The sequence below is a fragment of the Prionailurus bengalensis genome, chromosome C1 (genome assembly GCF_016509475.1).
Source record: "Prionailurus bengalensis isolate Pbe53 chromosome C1, Fcat_Pben_1.1_paternal_pri, whole genome shotgun sequence".
Taxonomy (NCBI): domain Eukaryota; kingdom Metazoa; phylum Chordata; class Mammalia; order Carnivora; family Felidae; genus Prionailurus; species Prionailurus bengalensis.
This window is the reverse complement of record NC_057345.1, coordinates 196,279,854-196,297,816: the sequence shown is the minus strand read 5'-3', so window position 1 is coordinate 196,297,816 and position 17,963 is coordinate 196,279,854. Positions and strand designations below refer to the sequence as shown.

At 39.2% G+C, this 17,963-nt stretch overlaps 1 protein-coding gene across 2 annotated transcripts in view; it reads left to right on the top strand.

Annotated features, from left to right (window-relative positions):
* ACADL (acyl-CoA dehydrogenase long chain) overlaps nt 1-17,963 on the top strand; it is a 52,693-nt gene that overhangs the window by 21,602 nt on the left and 13,128 nt on the right. For both annotated transcript variants that reach the window (XM_043577715.1, XM_043577714.1), the window contains 3 exons: nt 969-1,133; nt 1,923-2,024; nt 3,127-3,240. In XM_043577715.1, the coding sequence (XP_043433650.1) occupies nt 969-1,133; nt 1,923-2,024; nt 3,127-3,240 (381 nt within the window). The remainder of the gene's footprint in view (nt 1-968; nt 1,134-1,922; nt 2,025-3,126; nt 3,241-17,963) is intronic.

Sequence of the window (17,963 nt, the reverse complement as noted above, 5' to 3'; positions counted from 1 at the left end):
ATCAGTTGTAGGAACTTAAGAAATGATGAGGCCCCGAAATAAGGTAATGGCAATAGAAGAGAAAGGAAGTGAGTGGATTCATAAAGTATTGAAATGGATTAGAGAGAATTAGAAGTCAAATTGAATATGAAGCAAGATGATGACATGATTTTTTTTTTTTTGGCACCATTCACTGAGATAGGAAAAATAGATTTATATTCAAGATTAGTTAAGAGTTAAGGGTAGGAAAAGATATGTTCTGCCCATGAGTCATCAGGTGGACTCTCCAGAGGCAGGTAGGTATACAGGTCTGAAACTTAGCAAGAAATTTCACTTAAAGATTTGGAGTCATTAGCAGATAGATGGTAATTAAAGTCATGGAAGTGCTTGAGGTGACCCAAGAAAGGCACAGAATAAGTTAATAATTTGTGCTGGGTATATTTGTTTGATAAATAAATATCATCTGGTAATCTCATGTCTCTTATTTAGTATGTTATTTTATCCCTCTTTAATCATTATCTCCTTATTGAGGCCATTTGGAAAGAAGTAGGCCATCCATCATCAAAATCAAATCCATGCCTTTTCAAAAACTGTTGTAAGAGTACAAATACTTTAATGTTGCCATTTAGAACAGATTCCTTTTTCTCATCTGCAGTTTCTTTCTAAAATATAGTTTATCGTATAGTTATCATAGAGTATTTTGCTTTAATTTAGAAAAGACATAATAAGCTCTGTTCATTATTTACAGTATTAATTGTGGAATGAAAATGTACTGACTTCATTCTTTGAAGCAATGGGTTGTTTTCCCTGTACTTTTTAATAACCTCATATATGAATAATCAACACTGAAGATATTTGGGTAGAGTACAAAGAGAGGCATAAAGCATGTCTTGTCTGGTTTAGTCTTCTTGAATATACTTTCCTCCCATCATGACTTAAACATCAACCTGGTTTATTGTGAAGTGTCACAGTAAATTTGGGGTTTGCAGGTATTCATCAGTAATGGGCAGCTAAGTGACATTGTGATCGTAGTGGCAATCACAAATCATGAAGCTCACTCTCCTGCTCATGGCATTAGCCTTTTTCTGGTGGAAAATGGAATGAAAGGATTTATCAAGGGACGAAAGCTACATAAAATGGGACTAAAAGCCCAGGTAAGTCACAATATGAATTATTAATTATAAATAATTGCGTGTACTCAAATATACTTTATAGAACTACATATAGCAAATCATACCTTCCTATGCCAGATTCCTAAAATATGCTTTTCAGAAATGGAAAGAGAGGGGTGCTGGGAGGCTCAGTTGATTAAGTTTCTGACTCTTGATTTCAACTCAGGTTATGATCTCACAGTTTGTGAATTTGAGCCCTGCATCAGGCTCTGTGCTGTCAGCACGGGGCCTGGTTGGGATTCTTTCTCTCCCACTCTCTCTCTATCCCTCCCCCACTCGTGCTTGCTCTCTACAAACAAACAAATGTTAAAAAAAAAAAGAAAAGAAATGGTAAGAGAGATTTATTCCATTTATCCAAATTATCTCTGTTGTTCAGCAGTGGAAGTGAATCAGCATATTTTGAATATCTGCTTCAGAAATGGCAAAATTATATGTTAATAGACCTTCTATTAAATCGATTGAAGAAAATTATGGAATAAAAGCAGAAAATATTTTTCTATTATTTGGTAATTATTTGGTAGCTTTTTCATTACCAAAAAGAAAAATGACAGTGTATTGCAGTGGGAAAGCCACAAATTTTTAGAATCAAATGGATCTGGGTTTGAATCCGTGGTTTATTACCTACTAGATGTATTCATTAACTGCTCCAACTTGGCTTCCAGTTTCTTTTGTTCTTGTTTTTGTTTTCTTAAATGGAAATAATAGTCACCTCATTAGAGTGTTGGGAGATTTAAGTGAGATCATTCTGTACTTAATTGTGTGATCCCTTAGGATACTGCAGAATTATTCTTTGAGGATGTACGGTTACCAGCTAGTGCCCTACTTGGAGAAGAGAATAAAGGCTTCTATCACCTCATGCAAGAACTTCCACAGGTCAGAATTATTAAATATTCCATCTTTTGATTAGTTAATAAAGTGGTATGAAATAGAACTATGTAAATTCGTGCATATAAAACTTGTGACATAGCCAATCATTTGAGTAAAGTTAAAGTTGAAAAAAACCCTGACTTCTTGGAATGCCCGGATGGCTCAGTCAGTGAAGCATCTGACTCTTAATCTCAGCTCAGATCTTGATCTCAGGGTCATGAGTTCAAGCCCCACGTTGTGGGGTGTGGAGACTACATAAACCAACCAACCAACCAACAAAAAACCTGAGTTTTGTAGCCTAGATAAGTAAATAACTGAACTCAAGGATATCCAATCAAAGCTTATAAATGAGTAGGAAAATTAGGTATTTTAGTTCTGTGATACCTTCTTAGAATGATTTTAGCTTCTTAACTACAAGTCAAGAATTCTTATCTCCTTGTAAGGAAATATCAGCCAAAATATTTGGCAGAATTTTTTTTTTTTTTTGATGATACCAAGGAATCATCATACCGGAAAGTTTTAGTCCATCATAGTTAGCTCTCACATCTGTGTTTTCGGAGTGTGGTGCCTATGTGATTGTTGAACCTCACATGCCAGCATAGAAACATAGGTGCGTTTGTCTAGTGATTGCCACAGCCTGGGCTAAACTGGGGACAAGGTTAGGAATACTGCCATGGAAATAGAATAGAATATAAAGATCACCAGCAAGATGGATTTAAACTGACCATGGATACTGGTAGGCAGAATTTAACCTATCCACTTTAAAAAGTTGATTTCCATAGACCTATTAGAATATGCAGTGTGCAGAGATCAATAAATAAAAGTCAACAATTTCATATTTCTTTTCTCATAGATGACTGATGAAGGAATTAAATCAATGATGTATATATGTATATGTAGTAAAGACAGACATTTATAAAGTAAAGGATTTGTTTTAAGAATTACTATGGCTATGTCCAATATTCTTATAAATCTATGGGAGCATTTTCTTATAGAATTAAGAAATAAATTAACTTTTAGGAGTTTTATAACAATTATTTATTGAATTTATTATCATCAAAATCTTGTGGAATTAGAATGATGCTTAAGACCTAATTTTGGGTTATAGGAAAGGCTAGTGATTGCTGAAATGGGACTTTCAGCCAGTGAATTCATGTTCGAAGAAACCAGGAATTACGTTAGACAAAGAAAAGCTTTTGGGAAAACAGTTGCACATCTACAGGTAAGCTTATTTTCATGATTTAGTATTGAGCGACATCAGTTTCCTCATTTAAACACAAATATGGAATAACTCTCATAGAGGTGGTATTAGAATCCATTGAGGTGGATGAGACCATTGAGGGATAAAGAGTAGAGAGTAAGATAAGAGGTCCTAGGACAGAGTCCTGAGAAAAATTTAGTATTTAAAGGTGGACTAGTAGGGAGAAACCAGCAAAGACAACACAGAATGAAGGACTAGAAAGAAAAAAGCAAATCAAGCAAGTAGAGTCACAGAAGCCAAGAGAACAGGAGATTTCAAGTAGGCAGGAGTAGGGCCACATGTTGCTTAAAGGGAAAACAAGATGAGAATCAAGAGTGCCCATTGGACATCGCAATAGGGAGCTGATAACTGACTAGAGTGTGGTTGCACCAGGCCAGAGTAAGTAAAGGGGTAAATAGAAATGAGGAAGTAAAGATACTGATGGCACACAGCTCTTTCCTGAGTTTGGCTGTGAATGGTAGGTAGGTTACTAGGGAGTAAGAAGAGGATGGCGGGTGACAGGTAGAATCTTGGGGTCAAGTGACATACTTATAAGATTTAAGGTTTTTTTTTGTTATTATTAGGATAAGAATGCTGGAAGCACTTTTTTTTTAATTTTTTAATGTTTATTTATTTTTTTTTAATTTTTTTTTTTTATGAAATTTATTGACAAATTAGTTTCCATACAACACCCAGTGCTCATCCCAAAAGGTGCCCTCTTCAATACCCATCACCCACCCTCCCCTCCCTCCCACCCCCCATCAACCCTCAGTTTGTTCTCAGTTTTTGACAGTCTCTTATGCTTTGGCTCTCTCCCATTATAACCTCTTTTTTTTTTTTTTCCTTCCCCTCCCCCATGGGTTCCTGTTAAGTTTCTCAGGATCCACATAAGAGTGAAACCATATGGTATCTGTCTTTCTCTGTATGGCTTATTTCACTTAGCATCACACTCTCCAGTTCCATCCACGTTGCTACAAAAGGCCATATTTCATTTTTTCTCATTGCCACGTAATATTCCATTGTGTATATAAACCACAATTTCTTTATCCATTCATCAGTTGATGGACATTTAGGCTCTTTCCATAATTTGGCTATTGTTGAGAGTGCTGCTATGAACATTGGGGTACAAGTGGCCCTATGCATCAGTACTCCTGTATCCCTTGGATAAATTCCTAGCAGTACTATTGCTGGGTCATAGGGTAGGTCTATTTTTAATTTTCTGAGGAACCTCCACACTGCTTTCCAGAGCGGCTGCACCAATTTGAATTCCCACCAACAGTGCAAGAGGGTTCCCGTTTCTCCACATCCTCGCCAGCATCTATAGTCTCCTGATTTGTTCATTTTGGCCACTCTGACTGGCGTGAGGTGATACCTGAGTGTGGTTTTGATTTGTATTTCCCTGATAAGGAGCGACGCTGAACATCTTTTCATGTGCCTGTTGGCCATCCGGATGTCTTCTTTAGAGAAGTGTCTATTCATGTTTTCTGCCCATTTCTTCACTGGGTTATTTGTTTTTTGGGTGTGGAGTTTGGTGAGCTCTTTATAGATTTTGGATACTAGCCCTTTGTCCGATATGTCATTTGCGAATATCTTTTCCCATTCCGTTGGTTGCCTTTTAGTTTTGTTGATTGTTTCCTTTGCTGTGCAGAAGCTTTTTATCTTCATAAGGTCCCAGTAATTCACTTTTGCTTTTAATTCCCTTGCCTTTGGGGATGTGTCGAGTAAGAGATTGCTACGGCTGAGGTCAGAGAGGTCTTTTCCTGCTTTCTCCTCTAAGGTTTTGATGGTTTCCTGTCTCACATTTAGGTCCTTTATCCATTTTGAGTTTATTTTTGTGAATGGTGTGAGAAAGTGGTCTAGTTTCAACCTTCTGGATGTTGCTGTCCAGTTCTCCCAGCACCATTTGTTAAAGAGGCTGTCTTTTTTCCATTGGATGTTCTTTCCTGCTTTGTCAAAGATGAGTTGGCCATACGTTTGTGGGTCTAGTTCTGGGGTTTCTATTCTATTCCATTGGTCTATGTGTCTGTTTTTGTGCCAATACCATGCTGTCTTGATGATGACAGCTTTGTAGTAGAGGCTAAAGTCTGGGATTGTGATGCCTCCTGCTTTGGTCTTCTTCAAAATTCCTTTGGCTATTCGGGGCCTTTTGTGGTTCCATATGAATTTTAGGATTGCTTGTTCTAGTTTCGAGAAGAATGCTGGTGCAGTTTTGATTGGGATTGCATTGAATGTGTAGATAGCTTTGGGTAGTATTGACATTTTGACAATATTTATTTTTCCAATCCATGAGCAGGGAATGTCTTTCCATTTCTTTAAATCTTCTTCAATTGCCTTCAGAAGCTTTCTATAGTTTTCAGCATACAGATCCTTTACATCTTTGGTTAGATTTATTCCTAGGTATTTCATGCTTCTTGGTGCAATTGTGAACGGGATCAGTTTCTTTATTTGTCTTTCTGTTGCTTCATTGTTAGTGTATAAGAATGCAACTGATTTCTGTACATTGATTTTGTATCCTGCAACTTTGCTGAATTCATGTATCAGTTCTAGCAGACTTTTGGTGGATTTTCCATGTATAATATCATGTCATCTGCAAAAAGCGAAAGCTTGACTTCATCTTTGCCAATTTTGATGGCTTTGATTTCCTTTTGTTGTCTGATTGCTGATGCTAGAACTTCCAGCACTATGTTAAACAGCAGCGGTGAGAGTGGGCATCCTTGTCGTGTTCCTGATCTCAGGGAAAAAGCTCTCAGTTTTTCCCCGTTGAGGATGATGTTAGCTGTGGGCTTTTCATAAATGGCTTTTATGATCTTTAAGTATGTTCCTTCTATCCCGACTTTCTCAAGGGTTTTTATTAAGAAAGGGTGCTGGATTTTGTCGAAGGCCTTTTCTGCATCGATTGACAGGATCATATGGTTCTTCTCTTTTTTTTTGTTAATGTGATGTATCACGTTGATTGATTTGCGAATGTTGAACCAGCCCTGCATCCCAGGAATGAATCCCACTTGATCATGGTGAATCATTCTTTTTATATGCCGTTGAGTTCGATTTGCTAGTATCTTATTGAGAATTTTTGCATCCATATTCATCAGGGATATTGGCCTGTAGTTCTCTTTGTTTATTGGGTCTCTGTCTGGTTTAGGAATCAAAGTAATACTGGCTTCATAGAATGAGTCTGGGAGTTTTCCTTCCCTTTCTATTTCTTGGAATAGCTTGAGAAGAATAGGTATTATCTCTGCTTTAAACGTCTGGTAGAACTCCCCTGGGAAGCCATCTGGTCCTGGACTCTTATTTGTTGGGAGATTTTTGATAACCAATTCAATTTCTTCGCTGGTTATGGGTCTGTTCAAGCTTTCTATTTCCTCCTGATTGAGTTTTGGAAGAGTGTGGGTGTTCAGGAATTTGTCCATTTCTTCCAGGTTGTCCAATTTGTTGGCATATAATTTTTCATAGTATTCCCTGATAATTGTTTGTATCTCTGAGGGATTGGTTGTAATAATTCCATTTTAATTCATGATTTTATTTATTTGGGTCATCTCCCTTTTCTTTTTGAGAAGCCTGGCTAGAGGTTTGTCAATTTTGTTTATTTTTTCAAAAAACCAACTCTTGGTTTCGTTGATCTGCTCTACAGTTTTTTTAGATTCTATATTGTTTATTTCTGCTCTGATCTTTATGATTTCTCTTCTTCTGCTGGGTTTAGGCTGCCTTTGCTGTTCTGCTTCTAGTTCCTTTAGGTGTGCTGTTAGATTTTGTATCTGGGATTTTTCTTGTTTCTTGAGATAGGCCTGGATTGCAATGTATTTTCCTCTCAGGACTGCCTTTGCTGCGTCCCAAAGCGTTTGGATTGTTGTATTTTCATTTTCGTTTGTTTCCATATATTTTTTAATTTCTTCTCTAATTGCCTGGTTGACCCACTCATTCTTTAGTAGGGTGTTCTTTAACCTCCATGCTTTTGGAGGTTTTCCAGACTTTTTTCTGTGGTTGATTTCAAGCTTCATAGCATTGTGGTCTGAAAGTATGCATGGTATAATTTCAATTCTTGTAAACTTATGAAGGGCTGTTTTGTGACCCAGTATATGATCTATCTTGGAGAATGTTCCATGTGCACTCGAGAAGAAAGTATATTCTGTTGCTTTGGGATGCAGAGTTCTAAATATATCTGTCAAGTCCATCTGATCCAGTGTCTCATTCAGGGCCCTTGTTTCTTTATTGATCGTGTGTCTAGATGATCTATCCATTTCTGTAAGTGGGGTGTTAAAGTCCCCTGCAATTACCACATTCTTATCAATAAGGTTGCTTATGTTTATGAGTAATTGTTTTATATATTTGGGGGCTCCGGTATTCGGCGCATAGACATTGATAATTGTTAGCTCTTCCTGATGGATAGACCCTGTAACTATTATATAATGTCCTTCTTCATCTCTTGTTACAGCCTTTAATTTAAAGTCTAGTTTGTCTGATATAAGTATGGCTACTCCAGCTTTCTTTTGGCTTCCAGTCGCATGATAAATAGTTCTCCATCCCCTCACTCTCAATCTAAAGGTGTCCTCAGGTCTAAAATGAGTCTCTTGTAGACAGCAAATAGATGGGTCTTGTTTTTTTATCCATTCTGATACCCTATGTCTTTTGGTTGGCGCATTTAATCCATTTACATTCAGTGTTATTATAGAAAGATACGGGTTTAGAGTCATTGTGATGTCTGTATGTTTTATGCTTGTAGTGATGTCTCTGGGACTTTGTCTCACAGGGTCCCCCTTAGGATCTCTTGTAGGGCTGGTTTAGTGGTGACAAATTCCTTCAGTTTTTGTTTGTTTGGGAAGACCTTTATCTCTCCTTCTATTCTAAATGACAGACTTGCTGGATAAAGGATTCTTGGCTGCATATTTTTTCTGTCTAGCACCCTGAAAATCTCGTGCCAATTCTTTCTGGCCTGCCAAGTTTCAAAAGAGAGATCAGTCACAAGTCTTATAGGTCTCCCTTTATATGTGAGGGCACGTATACCCCTTGCTGCTTTCAGAATCTTCTCTTTATCCTTGTATTTTGCCAGTTTCACTATGATATGTCGTGCAGAAGATCGATTCAAGTTACGTCTGAAGGGAGTTCTCTGTGCCTCTTGGATTTCAATGCCTTTTTCCTTCCCCAGTTCAGGGAAGTTCTCAGCTATGATTTCTTCAAGTACCCCTTCAGCACCTTTCCCTCTCTCTTCCTCGTCTGGGATACCAATTATGCGTATATTATTTCTTTTTAGTGTATCACTTAGTTCTCTAATTTTCCCCTCATACTCCTGGATTTTTTTATCTCTCTTTTTCTCAGCTTCCTCTTTTTCCATAACTTTATCTTCTAGTTCACCTATTCTCTCCTCTGACTCTTCAAGCCGAGCTGTGGTGGTTTCCATTTTGTTATGCATTTCGTTTAAAGCGTTTTTCAGCTCCTCGTGACTGTTCCTTAGTCCCTTGATCTCTGTAGCAAGAGATTCTCTGCTGTCCTGTATACTGTTTTCAAGCCCAGCGTTTAATTTTATGACTATTATTCTAAATTCACTTTCTGTTATATTATTTAAATCCTTTTTGATCAGCTCATTAGCTGTTGTTATTTCCTGGATATTCTTCTGAGGGGAATTCTTCCGCTTGGTCATTTTGGATAGTCCCTGGCGTGGTGAGGACCTGCAGGGCACTTCCCCTGTGCTGTGGTGTATAACTGGAGTTGGTGGGCGGGGCCGCAGTCAGACCTGATGTCTGCCCCCAGCCCACCGCTGGGGCCACAGTCAGACTGGTGTGTGCCTTCTCTTCCCCTCTCCTAGGGGCGGGATTCACTGTGGGGTGGTGTGGCTTGTCTGGGCTACTTGCACCCTGCCAGGCTTGTGATGCTGGGGATCTGGCGTATTAGCTGGGGTGGGTAGACAAGGTGCACGGGGGCAGGAGGGGCAGGCTTAGATCGCTTCTCCTTAGGTGATCCACTTCAGGAGGGGCCCTGTGGCAGCGGGAGGGAGTCAGATCCGCTGCCGGAGGTTTGGCTCCGCAGAAGTGCAGAGTTGGGTGTTTGCGCGGAGCGAGCAAGTTCCCTGGCAGGAACTGTTTCTCTTTGGGATTTTGGCTGGGGGATGGGCGGGGGAGATGGCGCTGGCGAGCACCTTTGTTCCCCATCAAACTGAGCTCTGTCGTCAGGGGGCTCAGCAGCTCTCCCTCCCTTTGTCCTCCAGCCTTCCCGCTTCCCGAGCAGAGCTGTTAACTTATGACCTCCCAGACGCTAAGTCACGCTTGTTGTGGGAACACAGTCCGTCAGGCCCCTCCGCTTTTGCCAGCCAGACTCGGGGGCTCTGCTTGGCCGGCGAGCCGCCCCTCCGCCCCGGCTCCCTCCCGCCAGTCCGTGGAGCGCGCACCGCCTCGCCGCCCTTCCTACCCTCTTCCGTGGGCCTCTCGTCTGCGTTTGGCTCCGGCGACTCCGTTCTGCTAATCCTCTGGCGGTTTTCTGGGTTATTTAGGCAGGTGTGGATGGCATCTAAGTGATCAGCAGGACGTGCGGTGAGCCCAGCGTCCTCCTAAGCCGCCATCTTCTCTTCCTCTTCCCAATGTTTATTTATTTTTAAGTGACAGAGAGAGAGTGAGCAGGAGAGGGGTAGAGAGAGAGCAAGCAGGGGAGAGGGAGAGAGAGAGAGGGGGACATAGAAGCTGAAGCAGGCTTCAGGCTCTGAGCTGTCAGCACAGAGCCCGTCGTGGGGCTTGAACTCACAAACCTCAAATCTTGACCTGAGGTGAAGTTGGTTAGGAGCTGACTCTTAACCAACTGAGCCACCCAGGTGCCCCTGGGAGCATGTTTTAATACCTAGAGAAATGATTTAGTAAAGAAAGAAAGATTGTAGATGTGAAGAAGACAACTGCTATGATATTTGAGAAAGAATCAGGGTGTGGGTGCGAAAGCATATGGAAAGGTAGTCCTTCCCACCTCCACCGCAGAGGTGTTTCCTCGGTTGTGACGGGAAGAAAAGAGGAAAGAATGGGTATGGGTTCAGTCAGACACTTAGCTCTGTTGGTAGAAAATTGCAAAAGCTCTTTATGAAGACTTCCATTTTCCTTAAATAACATAGGGAAACTCAGCTCTTGAAAAAGAGGTGAGTGAAGGGGGCATGCAGGTGTCCATGGAGAGAGAGGAATATTTGAGATACCCTTTCAAAGTAAGAGACTGAACTAACTAGAGAAATATAATAAGGCTGTGAGCAGTAGTGAGCAGTATTGAGGACTCAGACGAGGTTAATGATTATGGGTGTATAGTGGTATCTTCTGCTTTTTTGTGTTTTAGATTTACTAGAAGGATTTAGCTGTTGATGATCAAACACAGAGAAGGTGGATAATTGTTTAAGGTTTTGCAGGGAAGTTTAAGGTATTTGCCAAAAAACTCAGCATAAGGTGGCCATAATCACTAACCATGCCAATCAAATATTAGACTCTAGTTTCTTCTTAAATGAAAGAAAAGTTTATAAACAATTTAGCCATAAAGTTGCTTCAGCATTTTGCCAGCAAAAAACCTGGAGTTGGAAATCTACCTAAACAGTTTCAAGTGGAATGGCTTATGAAGGGCTTTGTGAAGGGCAAGGCGGAGATGAAACACTTTGGTAGCCTTTGAGGACCAGCTTTATGGAAGTAACTTCAGTCATTTTTAAGTCCTAGCTCAGCTACTTGGATCTCTGTGGTCTAGTCAGGTTGTATGATCTCTCTAGGAAGCATTTTCTTATTTGCAAGATGTGAATGATATCCGTAGCTACCTTATAGAATTGCTGTGAGGATTAGCTGAGATAATATACACAAAGTGGTCAGAATATTGCCTGGCAAATTTAGCACTCATTACAGTTTGCTATTTTTGCCTTACATAATGTCATCTTCTATTTTGTTCCAATAAAGGGAACCTACTCCGTTGTTCATCAACATAACTTTTTTCCATTCTGAAAAAGCTTCTTTAGATCCTAACTTTCTTATTGGCATAACAGATCCAAAAATAGTTGTTCTGAATCTGTAAACATGAGGCACACACTTTAGAAAACATTTTTAAAAAATAGTATGACTTGACTTTCCTAAATTGTGATTTCCTTAAGAGTAAGGATTTTAGGGTTGCCTGGGTAGCTCAGTTGGTTGAGAATCTGACTTTGGCTCAGGTCACGATCACACAGTTTTGTGAGTTCAAGCCCCACATCGGGCTCTGCACTGACCCTGTGGAGTCTTCTGGGGATTCTCTTTTTCTCTCTGCCCCTCCTCAGCTTGTGCTCCGTCTCTCTCAAAATAAATAAATAAACTTAAAGGAAAAAATAATTAAAAAATTTTTAAAAAGAGTAAGGATTTTAGAGGTGCCTGGGTGGCTCAGTCAGTTAAGCATCTAATACTTGATTTGGGCTGAGGTCATGATCTTGCAGTTCAGGAGTTTGAGCCCTGGGTCAGGCTCCACACTTCAGTGCAGAGCTTGCTTGAGATTCTCTCTCTCCCTCTCTCTCTCTGCCTCTCCCCCACTCGTGTTCCCTCTCTGTCTCTCAAAACAAATAAATAAGCATTTAAAAAATAGTGAGAAGAATTGACTTTATACAAAAACAGAGTGAGGATTTTATACTGTAAATTCCTTTTAATTTACATATCATTAATTTATACCTATGAGTGATTCTCAGTGATTGCCCTCTTCCCCTCAGGCATTTAGAACCCCTCAGGAGGTGGGGTACACAGCAACTGGGGGTGTGTTTGGTATTTAGTGCTCTGGAGGCCAGTATGGTTAAATGTCCTGTAATTCAGAGATAGTTTCCTATAGCAACTAATTGTCTCACTCAAAATGCCAATAGTCTCCCTTTGAGAAATAGTGATATACATAACTTATTCCATTTTGTTTCACTGAGCAAATATGTATTGACTGCCTTCTAAAGGTTAGATGCTGAAATGTAATTTGATAGGTGTGATTCTGAAAATACACACTATAAGCTGCTAGCAATATGAAGTGGTATTATTCTGTGACTTTTGGAACTTTGCCCAAAGAGCATTATAGGCATACCTCGGAGGTATTGCAGGTTCTGTTCCAGAATATCACAATAAAGCGATTATAATGAAATTTTTGTTTTCCTAGTGCATATAAAAGTTGTGTTTACACTATACTGTAGTCTATTAAGTGTGCAATAGCATTATGTCTAAATGGCGTCCATACCTTTATTAAAAAATACTTTATTGCTAAAAAGTGCTAGCCATCATCTAGCTTTCAGTGAGTGGTAATCTTTTGCTGATGGAGGGTCTTGCCTTCATGTTGATGGATGCTGACTGATCAGGGTGGTGGTTGCTGAAGGTTGGGTGGCTGTGCCTTTTTTAAAAGACAACAACAAAACTTGCGACATCAACTGGACTCTTCCTTCAACAAAAAATTTCTCTGTAGCATGCACTGTTTGATAGCATTTTATACACAGTAGAACTTCTTTCAAAGTTGAAATCAATCCTCTCAAACCTGATGCTTTATCAACTAAATTTATCAACTAAATTTATGTAATATTCTATATCTTTTGTCTTCTTTTCCACAATCTTCACAGCATTTTCCCCAGGAGTAGTTCCATTTCAAGAAAACCACTTTTTTTTTATGCATCCATAAGAAGCAACTCCTCATCAATTAAAGTTTTATTATAAGATTGCGGCAATTCAGTCGTATCTCCAGGCTTCACTTTTTTTTTTTAAGCTTATTTCTTTTGAGAGAGAGAGAGAGAGGTGTGTGCACAAGCAGGGGAGGGGCAGAGAGAGAGAGGGAGAGAGAATCCCAAGCTGTCAATGCAGAGCCCAATGTGGGGTTCAGTCCCATGAACTGTGAGATCATGACCTGAGCCAAGATCAAGAATTGGACACTCAACTGACTGAGCCACCCAGGCACCCGCGGGCTCCTGATTCTAATTCTCTCGCTATTCCCACAATATCCCACAGTCACTTTCTCCACTGAAGTCTTGAATCCCTCAAAGTCATCCAGGAGGGTTGGAATCAACTTCTAAAACTCCTGTTATTGTTAGTATTTCAATCTATCCCTATGCATCATGAATGTTTTTCATGGCATCTAGAATGGTAGATTCTTTCCAGAAGGTTTTCAATTTACTTTGCCTGGATCCACTAGAGGAATCACTATCTATGACAGCTACAGCCTTATACAATGTATTTCTTAAATAATACAACTTGAAAATCAAAATTACTCCTTAATGCATGGGCTGCAGAATGGATGTTGTCTTAGCAAGCATGAAAACAGCATTAATCTCATTGTGCATCTCAGTCAGAACTCTTGGGTGACCGGGTGCATTGTCAACGAACAGTAATATTTGAAAGGAATTTTTTTCCTGAGCAGTAGATCTCAACAGTGGGCTTAAAATATGCAATAAGCCAAACACGTTGTAAATAGATGTACTGTCATCCAGACTTTATTGTTCCAGTTCTAGAGCAGAGACAGAGTAGATTTAGCATAATTCTTAAAGGCCCTAGGATTTTCAGAATAGTAAGTGAACATTGGCTTCAACTTAAAGTCACCAGCTGCATTAGCCCCTAATAAGAAAGTCAGCCTGTCCTTTGAAGCTTTGAAGCCAGGTATTGTCATCTACCTAGCTGTGAAAGTCCTAGATGGCATCTTCTTGCAATGTAAGGCTGTTTCATCTACATTTAAAATCTGTTGTTTAGTGTGGCCACCTTTGTTAATTATCTTAGCTAGAATTTCTGGATAGCCTGCCTCAGTTTCCGCATCAGCGCTTGCTGCTTCACCTTGCACATTTACGTTATGGAGACGGCTTCTTTCCTTAAGCCTCATGAACCAGCCTCTGCCAACTTAGACTTCTTCAAGCTCCTTACCTCTCTCAGCCTTCATAGAATTGAAGAGAGTTAAGGCCTTACTCTGGATTAGGTGTTGGCTTCAGGGGATGTTGTGGCTGGTTAGAGCTTCTATTTAGACCACTACAACTTTCCATATCAGCATAAGGCTTCTTCACTTTTTTATCATTCGTGTGTTCACTGGAGTAGCACTTTTAATTTCCTTTAAGAACTTTTCCTTTGCATTCACAGCGTGGCTAACTGGCACAAGAGGCCTGGCTTTCAGCTTATCTTGGCTTTTGACATAAGTAAGCTTAGTCGTTTCCAGCTTTTGATTTAAAATGAGAGACGTGTGACTCTTCCTTTCACTTGGACACTTAGAAGCCATTGTAGGGTTATTAATTGGTCTCATTTCAGTATTGTTGGGTCTCAGGGAATAAGGAAACTCACGGAGAAGGAGAGATAGGGAACAGCTGGCCAGTGGAGCAGTCAGAACACGCACACGTATTGATCAAATTCGCCATCTTATATGGGCGTGGTTCATGGTGCCTCAAAACAAGAAGACGAGTAACATCAAAGATCACTGATCACCATAACAAATATAATGATAGTGAAAAAGTTTGAAATACTGTGAAAATTACCAAAATATGACGCAGAGACACGTGAGCAAATGCTATTGGGAAAATGGCACCAATTGACTTGCTCCACAGATTTGCCACAGACCTTTCATTTGTAAAAAATGCAACATCTACAAAGAGCAATAAAACAAAGTGTGCCTGTAATAGCTTTTGCTTCTGAAAACCAACCATCACCACCTCACGCCTTTGGCCCTGTTATGGACACTATAAAAAGTAAATCAAATAGGCATATTTTCCATCCCCTTGGAAATCTACATCTCCTTTTATGGAATTCATATTAAATTACAATAAAGATGACTATGATATTACCCAGATTGTTTATAGCTCAGAACGTTAAATATGATTTGACATTTGACCATGAAGGAGATAGGAAACTGGTATAATGTTTTCCCAGAGAAGAAAAAAAGTCTGTAATATGTGTATTTGACTAATATTTACTAAATAAATACATTTTGATAGCAAAAAGAGAGAATATAGTTTTAATCTTTTTCAAAGCGAGCGCTGTTTTATGAAGCACTACCTTCTTTCAAAGGGAGTTTACCAAACTGTCACTAGGTGGCAGTAGTATCACTTCCACCAGTGTACTACACTACCTATAGTCTGGTTTTTCAAGTAAATTTATTATGTTCTCAGATTTCTGGGATATTTCTTCTAATCTTTCTGCTTTACTGAAATAAAGATCTTTGAATATTTTCATAGTCAATCTAGGAATGTATTCAAAGAATATGAATGACCAATATATGCTTACACCTCCTATTCTAGAGCTTGGTACTCTATTGTTCCAGTTATTAATATGAAATAGAAGACCTTTAAATGTTGTATTATACTTAGCCAAATGTCATTTTACAATCGTTTAACTATTCAGTTTCCTTTATCTTTGTTATGCTTGAATTTTGAACATTTGGGGCCTTTCTGACCATTTCGGTGCATTTCACAAAAAAATCATTTTCTTTGTAGAATGGAGACCTAACCATACTTAAGTTGCAATTATTATAAGATTTTTATTCCTTTTCATTCATTCAAATATGGATATATTTGATGTCAAATCTTATGATTTTTCCATGGAATAGATAATAAAATGGTAAAATTCAGTTATTAAATAATGATAATGACTGATTTGTTACATTGTTCCCATGTACTAGACACTGTGCTAAATGGATTATCTTGTTTTTTTCTTCACAACTCTCTTTATAAGCATTCTTTTTACCTTCATTTTACAGATGAAGAGATTGAGGCATGGAGAGGTTAAGCAAGTTTCCCAAGATTACACAGACATTATAACTCTGAAAACTACACTCTTTTTTTAAATCTTTTCTTAAATTTTAATGTTTATTTTTTAGGTTTATTTATTTATTTTGAGAGAGACAGAGACAGCGTGAGTGGGGGAGGGGCAGAGAGAGAGGGAGATAGAATCCCAAGCAAGCTCCCTGCTGTCAGCGCAGATCCCAACGATGAGGTGCTCGAACCCACAAACCTGGAAGATCCTGACCTGAGACAAAACCAAGAGTCAGATGCTTAACCGACTGAGCCACCCAGACACCTCAAATGTTTATTTTTGAGAGAGAGAGAGAGAGAGAGGGACAAAGCACAAGCTGGGAAGGGGCAGAGGAGATGGAGACACAGAATCTGAAGCAGATTCCAGGCTCCGAGCTGTCAGTACAGAGCCCGACACGGGGCTGGGACCCACGAACCCTGAGATCGTGACCTGAGCCGATGCTGGACGCTTAATTGACTGAGCCACTCAGGCGGTCCTGGAACGTACACTCTTAACTCCTATCCTAGTTTTACTACCCAGAAATTGAAAGTAGATAGACCTTTTTTCTTTCCTCACTTTCCTCACCCATGGGCGATGAAGTGAAAATGTAATGTTCTTTTCTAAGACAAACTTTAGTTATTTCCTGTGTGGGATGTGCTCTTTAGTCTAAGGGCACAGAATATTATGAAAAGGATAGGAGAGGGAAAAAAAAAATGATACTTCTTCCTTGCATTCCTCCAAAATGTAATTATCCAGTTCTTAAGACCTTGAGTGTGGGGTTAATTATAAAATTAGGTAGCAAACCGAAGATGTTATATTTTATATTTGAATCATAATATATTACAGTACAATTAACAGTATTGTTTAAATGGGATATGGGCTGGATAACCTCTCCAAAGTGTATTCCAATTCTATAATTCCATGATTCTGAGAATAATGTCATTCAGAACTCTGAAAGAGACTTGATCTGATACACTTAGTAAGTTTTGAGGAATTTAGTTAAATGCTAGCTGTAGTATTATCTATTAGCGATTAGTAATGAATGTTTAAAAGTAGTGTTACAAGTGTTGATCATTCACAAAAAACACCTTGCTAATAATGTGTGGTACAATTATTAGCCACCACCCATTACACAATAATTTCTGAAAGCTAGATACAATGTCTGTGGTAAAGAACCCAGACAAATTTTATATAGTAACACCCAATGTGATGCCAAGAATATGCAAATATAATCTGCTTATCCCCAGAGAGTAAATTATGTACTCTTGGAGGCATTAATTTCTTCAAACCTGTGGACCTCACTAAGCGACTTAAAGAAAGAGTTCTTTAACGCCTGGGTGGCTCAGTCAGCTAAGCGTTCAACTTTGGCTCAGGTCATGATCTTATGATTCCTGGGTTCCAGCCCTGCATTGGGATCTGTGCTGACAGCTCGAAGCCTGGAGCCTGCTTCAGATTCTGTGTCTCCCTCTCTCTCTCTCTGCCCCTCCCCCGCTCACTCTCTGTCTCTGTCTCTCTCTCAAAATAGGTAAACATTAAACAAAACTTTTTTTTTCATTTTTCTTTTAAAAGAAAGAGTTCTAAATGAGCCCATCCTGGTCTAAAATTTAACTTCAGCTTCTGGAAGCTCCCAGAATTCCCAGAAAAACAGCTCTCATGGAAGGGAATTAGGCTTAGAGATCTTGATTCCTTCATACTGTAAATAGTACATAAATTTTCAAGTGTGCCATCACAATAGGGAGAGGACAAAACTATCTGGACACTTGTCAGATTCTCCCTTATCTTACAAATGAAGTATCATGGTTGGTGTCCTTGAACGAAGCCAGGAGTCGGCTCAGAGAGAATATATACTCATCTGTTTTCAATGTATAGAATATTTCCCCACTTTTTTTTCTTGTTCTATCTCTAGATTTTCTATGAGTAATCTTGGCAGAGGTGGGAAACTCTGTGCTGATTTATTGTGTAGAGATTTGGCCTAATTAAATATAAATGGATAGAAAGGGAGATAGACAATGTAAGGAAAGAGTGAGA